The sequence below is a fragment of the Carlito syrichta genome, unplaced genomic scaffold, assembly GCF_000164805.1.
Source record: "Carlito syrichta isolate Samal-C Ts95f unplaced genomic scaffold, Tarsius_syrichta-2.0.1 Scaffold31361, whole genome shotgun sequence".
Lineage (NCBI taxonomy): Eukaryota > Metazoa > Chordata > Mammalia > Primates > Tarsiidae > Carlito > Carlito syrichta.
This window is the reverse complement of record NW_006975457.1, coordinates 1-6880: the sequence shown is the minus strand read 5'-3', so window position 1 is coordinate 6880 and position 6880 is coordinate 1. Positions and strand designations below refer to the sequence as shown.

Sequence of the window (6880 nt, the reverse complement as noted above, 5' to 3'; positions counted from 1 at the left end):
CCTGAGACTAAGTGTGAGTAGTGGTGACCGAAGATAGACTCAGGAAATCTCAGCAGAGCTAAGAGTAGGTTTTGACCACGAGGGAAGAAGATAGAACAACTATAGAGAGGGATGGGATAATGCCACATGTAAATCATCACACTATCCTTAAAATGTATGCTCTAAATATTAAAATATATCTTTGAAAAGACCAAGCTACCTCTTTCTATGGGTCCAAATATATGGTAAAACTAATATAGTGTTGTTTACTGAGATAGATTGGCTACTCATAGAGATGGCCTAAGTTTCCCCCTAGCTTTACTAAACTTTAGACAGGTTTCTTCCTGACTTTAGACGCCTGACCTTCCTTTCCTTAGAACATTTGCTTTAGAAAGCTTGTAATTGCAAAGTCTTCTTCTGTCCTGTTCCTTTGATATCTAGATCACCTCCCAGCCCCTTGTGAGTTTTACAACCCAGAAATATCTTTCTCAAGGACCTGGTAGCCATCCCCCTGAAGTGTGGTCATCAAAAAAGATAGTGTCCCTATCACCCAATCTCTGTGAGAGAGTAGGAACCTAACTTCAAAAAGTACCAACTAGCATTTACAGATCCCATTCACCAACCTATCCTCAGAGTCCTCCAGTACCTTCCCCCTTCCTCACCCCAAGTGCTTAAAAACCCTCCTGCCTTTTGATCCAGCAGAGTTGGGTTCAGTCTCTCTCTCCAGTTAATCTAGTCTTGACCCCTATTGCAGTAAACTTGATACATCTTTCTTGCCTGTTTAACTCCATCAGGTATAATTTTTCTTTGATCTTATTATCCCTAGGTGAGTGTCCTTATGTATATCTAATAGGTAACATCTATCGTCTATCAAAACATAAACGCCAGCAAAATACATGGCTGTTGATCTGTAACAATTTGGGGGTAAAACTCTAGAGATAAAAGGATGCTTCAGATGATCTTTGAAGTCAGAAAATCTTTTGATCTTTAAATTTAACCTCACCTGTGGTGAAAAAGAAGTACCATTCACTGCAAAGAAGCACTATTTTAGAAAAAAATGTGATAACGAAAAATACTATCAGATGAAGTTTAATACTACACACACATACATGCTGATTTGCTGCTCTTAAAGGGATTTTATATAAGTTATGTGGCTATAGTACCACTGGAAAATATTAATAAAAAAGATAATGGAAATCAAAGAAAAATAAGAAATGAGAAAAAGGAATAGATCTGGTGGCCTATGGAAATCATGCCATAAAGCCTGTTGTATTACTAACATAACTCCCAATTTGTCCCTGAGCTTTCAAGATAACTAACTCAAAAAGAAAGAAATGATCAGTTACAAGATCCTGAGTATCTGGAAAAAGAGAAAAGCAAACAAATAAGACAATTTGCTTTGGAGAAACCCCAGATATTTAATCCTGGAAGAAATTTAAACTAAATAGTTAGTTACTACTAAAACACACCATAAGGTAAATCTTAACACCTCCCTCTCTCTCTCCCTCTCCTTTTCTCTCTCATACACACAGACACACACACAATGTAACCTAGTAGGCAAGCTATAAAGTGCACTCTAAATGTAGAAATGCATTTTGTAAGATTGTTTCCTTATATCTCAATATAAAATTAATGGAGAAATTCCGAAGTTCGTTTTTGTAAAAATTATCATGTAAGAGACACCTGGTGGTTCCTAGCATCTGGTTCTCTGAGATCTTTGTCCAAATTGTGATCTAGCATACCTAGAAAAATAAATTAAATACAACTACTTAGATATATGAATTTCTACAAGTTGAAGTTTTGAATGGGCTGTAAAGAGAGTAAGGTTATATTCTTGGGCTAATTTCTAAGACTACTGGGTCTAATACAATTATGTATGAATCAAAATTAAGGAAACTGTAATTAAATTCTTAAACCGTTGTTACAACAAAGAAAAAATACTTCTCTCTGTATCACAATGGTTATGTTAATTTTAAAAACTTAAAACATGAAGAAAACAAAAAGCATTCATAATTCCATCCTAATGAAAGAAATGAAAATACAGAGATAAAAGTATTGTTGGTATTTTGGGTATGTTCCTACAGTGTAAAAAACTTTTGGGACAAAATAGTATAGTCCTGAAAAGTTGGACTCCCAGAGTTGAAATGTTGAATCTATCTTTTACTCCTTGTGTGACCTTGGATAAATTATCTCTACTCCTAAATCTGCCTTTGTTTACATTAATTTAGCTTGGTTTTAAAAAATTTTCCCCCATAATGTCCCATTCTTGCCCTATGGAATTCAGCCCTTTCTTTTTCATCTCACCAATTGTTTTAACCTACTTATTTAAATGTCTTTTTAGTTTTAGTCCAGGATTGTATTTCTTAAAATCTAAGTTCTCCAGGGGATTATTTCTGCTGACTTTGATAGTGATTTGTTCCCTTGTGTAGTTTGTGACTTTTCTCATGAATTTAGTCTTGGCATGCTTTCTTGCATGGGTTGTAGAGACATACTCATGGAGAAGTGCTGTTTTCTTATACTGGGAAATATCATTTATCCATTTTATGTCAGGGGGTTTTCCATCTGGATACTGAGATTTAAGATTCAATATCAACAGATGGTGTATGATTGGGGTTTGGTTTCTTATATGAGGACTTTTCTTCCAACCATGACTTCCGGTAAACAGCTTAGCTTCTTTGCCATTTTCTACAACCAGTTGGTGGAGTTGCCTTGCCCCTATTTCATAGATGAGCAGCCCATCGTGTTTCTTGGATTCATGTAGAGTTCTTATACCCAACTCTCTGCTGTGTACAGGTCTTAATTGCATCTCCTGAATTAGTGAAAAAGGCATTAAACCTGTCTTATAAAACCCATGCTCAGCCTCAATAATCCCATGCTCCTGTCAGCTTCATCTCCGTTCATCTGAGTAACTTTGAATTGTTTCTTTGTTTCTTATTCCTGGAGTTACTTCTTTCTTGGAATATTTCCAGGAATGGTTGTACTTTATCCATCATTTGCTTGGTGGAGTCAACTGGAAGGATGAAAGTGGTGGTGGAGTGTGGAATAGATTGTCCACTACTTATTGAATCCACTGTTTTGACTGAAAATCAACTTAACCTAACCCATAATTCCATTTCTTTATTATATCTATATCAGAAATGTTTTTGAAAATTCAATGAGATAATACCTGCAAAGTTCTTAGCACAGTGCTTAGTACGTGGAGGTGGCCAATAAATATTAGCTCGTACTATCACCAGCCAACCTGCATTTAAAATTTTATATGAGTATAAAGTTTTAAAAATAAGTATATTATATATACTTATATATTCATTTATCATTACCAATATATAACAATATGTTATTAATAATATAATTATCAATGTGAACAAGTATATGTATATAGGGTAGGTCTATAAAAATATGTATATTTTATTATTTTCAACAAGGATTAATCTTTATGTGTAATGGAAAGTCCCAGCATTCTGCTCTTGTCCAGTGCAGGTAACTACACATACACACCCACATTCACATCATATCAGGACAGCCTCCTTCAGGGGTTCCTGGGCCAACCATCTTGCCTGCGAATTTGAGGCAAGCTAGCTCAGAATACCAGAAACTTGGATTTCTAGACCTGTGTGCCCCTCTTCCAATCCTAACAGTTATTTACAACTTGAGGTTCAGGCTCCTTATTCAGCTTCACACAGATAAGTATTAAAATGTCAGACTTCAGAGCTATCTTGGGATGGGGAGGAGCAGTCTCCCAGCACAAAACATTCACCCTCAGTCATGGGGGTGGGGGTGGGGGTGGGGGGTGGGGGGGAGGGGAGGGGAACCTGTTACACCTACATCACATTATTTATGAAGTAAGAATTACATTTTATCTAACACCTACAGAAGGAGCTATAGTCCCTCAGGAAAGCTGCCTGGGGCAGCATTAGAGCCTCTTCTTCACACAGGCATAACTGAACTGTACAGCTAATACCTAGCAAATAGTGTTTATACTTACTTAATCACCTCAATGAAACAAACTTGAAGGAATTTAAAAGGCAATTTATCTCAAATATAAAAATAAATTTTTATTTTGTTAAAAAATGTTTACTTTTTTTCTATTAATTGAGACAAAAGCATTCATACTTCTCTCAAAGAGGTGGGCATGGCAGCAAGGCTCTTGGGCCTGGGGTGTATGGTTTTGAAACAAAGGGAGATAAGGGAATGGGATGAAAAGGGCCCTAAAAAATAACCAGGATTCTTAAAGTTTGGTTAGTTTACATTTCCTAACATAAAGGGGTGGGTAATATAGCTCCAGAGAGATCAGGTAAAGTGGTAGAGAAATAGCAGGGGGACAAGGTCTTTGCTTCCCCAGACTCCATCCTGCTGGGCTGCCAGCCCTTAAAGTTAAAACATTGTTTGAAAATTCAGGAGCCAGCACTTGTAGCCATAAAGCGGTGCACTTTCCTCATTCAATTAGCTAGACCCCAGAAAACTTGAAACAGGTAAATCTGTCACCACCAACATGCTGCCACTCATACAATCCAAGTCTTCCTCCAAACTTGATTCGAAGAGCAATAGATGTGAGCTTCAAAGTAACTTACAAATTCTGAGAGGCAAACAAAGGCTCAATGAGGTCAACGGGTAGGTGGGTGAGGAGGTAGTTGAAGCAGCGGCAGGCATCCTGATGGTTGGCTCTGCCAGGTAACAGTCTTGACCCACCAAGTTTTTAGGGGACAAATTGGCAGGGTTGGAGATGAAACACTGACTCAGACTTGGCACGAGGAAGACAACAGGAGCAGCACCCTCTGGGGTCTCCAGGTCAAAGCTGGATTCAAGAGCATTTAAAGTGGAATAAATCCTGCAAGGAACTGGCGAGGGAAAAAGCAGCAAGAAATGGGAAACAGCCCTCTAAAGGGACCAGAGGTAGAAGAACCACTTCTTGTAGCCAAGCAGGGTAAAGTTTTAAGGAAAGTCCATTTACCCCAATCCTGTATCAGATGCACACCAGAGATGCAAGTGGGCCGTAGCTTATGCCCTCCAGTAAAGAAGCTCTCAGGGAAAAGGGAAAAGAGGCTGCCTGGCTAAGGTTATACACTAAGCAAGAGTCAGGGAAGTGAACAATATGTGCAGAGGTTTAGTTCTCCAGCATCACCAGTAGTACTGTTCAGGTAAAGGCATCAGCCTTCCGCTCTGCCGCACTCTCCCTGAGACTTGTGCTTCCTCCAGAAGGGAAAGGGCCTCAGGGCTGCCACTACCTCCTGGTGGCTGAGGCCAGAGATCTGGTGGAGATTTGCTTTATGTAACTTGAAGGGTCAAAGGCTCTTCCTTGCAGGCAGGTTCCAATGTCCAGGCTTGAGCAGGGGGTAGGGGAAATGGGCAAGGGACAAAGGCTATTTTTGCATTTGAGCAGCCTTTGGGCCACAAGTCGCCTTCGACCACCTGGGGTCTTGGATTGTGCACCAGTGGATGATGAAGGGGCTGTTGATCTGAAAGGTCCAATGCCAACAAAACCTTGGGCAGGTGTTAAGGATGCCCCAGAAGAGAGGCTGCTGCCCAGTGTGCCCAGGGCAAGGGCAGGGGTGTTCTGAACAAAGGTGGGAATGGAGGTGCCTCCAAACAAAGGATTGTTTGCAGGCATGCCAGCCATATTGAAGGCAAAGGGTGTGTTCTGACTGGGTGTGCCCAGGGTGTACTGACCAAAGCCTCCTCCAAAAGGGATGATGGTACCTGTGGTCCCACTCTGTCCTGCTCCAAAACTGAATGCTCCCGAGGTGAAGCTGGTGCCTGGGGTAGCTACATTGATCCCTAAGACCCCACTGCCAGCTGGAGTCGCCAATCCCCCAAACAGGAAAGGTGATGGAGTGATGCTGCCAAATGCTGAGCTACTGCTTCCACTGCTGGTGGTCTGGGTGGTAGATCCAAAGCCAGGCAAGGTCAAGGTCAAAGAAGGCTGAGTGCTGGGTGGGTTCTCAGTGACAGAGTTTGAGGCAGCATCTGGCTTGTCCTCTAAGACCTTTTCAAGTCATTGTGATGAAGCTTTCTTTTCGAAGTCAAATTCTTCAACAGTAATTGGATAGCCAAACAGGGGATGTGGAGGCAAGGTCAGCGGTTCCCCTTGCCTGGTTGGCAGTAGCTGAACTTTGCGTTTACGTGTCCCAGAGCTGCCAGGTGTAGATGAGCGATTTCCCAAGTTTTGTTTCTTCTGTAGGGTTGTATCTGTAACCCTCTCTCCCGGGGACTCCTTTTCTGCTGCCAATGGGCGGTCATCTTTTTTATTTGTGTGGTCATCTGAGCTCTGGGAACTGAAGCTTCTCTTCAGAGGAGGAAGAGGAACTGGAGTTGAGGAACTGGAATGATGACATAGCTCTTCTTTAATTTTCTTCGCTGGGCTCTCTGGTGTCTGGGAGCTGGGTGAGGCTGGGCTAGAGAAAGGTGACAAACTGCGGCCACTTATCTTCCAGAGCTGTGACTGGGAGATGCCTCGAGTAGAGCTATAGGGACTGGTAATGGCATTGCGGCTGGAGATAGGGATGCCAGCTGTTTATGTGCTTGTCAAGGAGCTCAAGGTAGAGGTGCAGGATCTCTTATTTGTGTGGTCATCTGAGCTCTGAGAACTGAGGCCTCTCTTCAGAGACCCAGGCTTAAGCACAAAAGAAGTGGGGACTCCATTGGCCACCAGGGGTTTAATTGCTGAATGGCCACTTCCAATGCTATCATGGTGCCTTCTTTTATTTTCCTGTCCATCAGGAAATACTTGGTCTTCTTCCTCCAGTGTTCCTTTCTTCTCCTCTTTGAGAGCACTCGGTATAGTCTCTTTTGCACATGGATCTGGGGCATTACTTGATGGTGAAGATAGTATTGAGGTGATTATCTGCTCTGGTCTTTCCGAATGAGCCAGTTTTCTCTCAGGAGGGGCAATCTTCATGGTCGC

At 41.5% G+C, this 6880-nt stretch overlaps 1 protein-coding gene across 1 annotated transcript; it reads right to left on the bottom strand.

Moving 5' to 3' along the window:
* Window positions 1–4550: 4550 nt before the first annotated feature.
* On the bottom strand, window positions 4551–6874 carry LOC103272875 (nuclear envelope pore membrane protein POM 121C-like; the record flags this gene model as incomplete). Its single annotated transcript, XM_008070369.1, is given in 3 exon segments — window positions 4551–4774; window positions 5205–6209; window positions 6288–6874. Coding segments are annotated over 3 exon segments (1816 nt in total), but the record flags the coding sequence as incomplete, so codon positions are not given.
* Window positions 6875–6880: the final 6 nt, after the last annotated feature.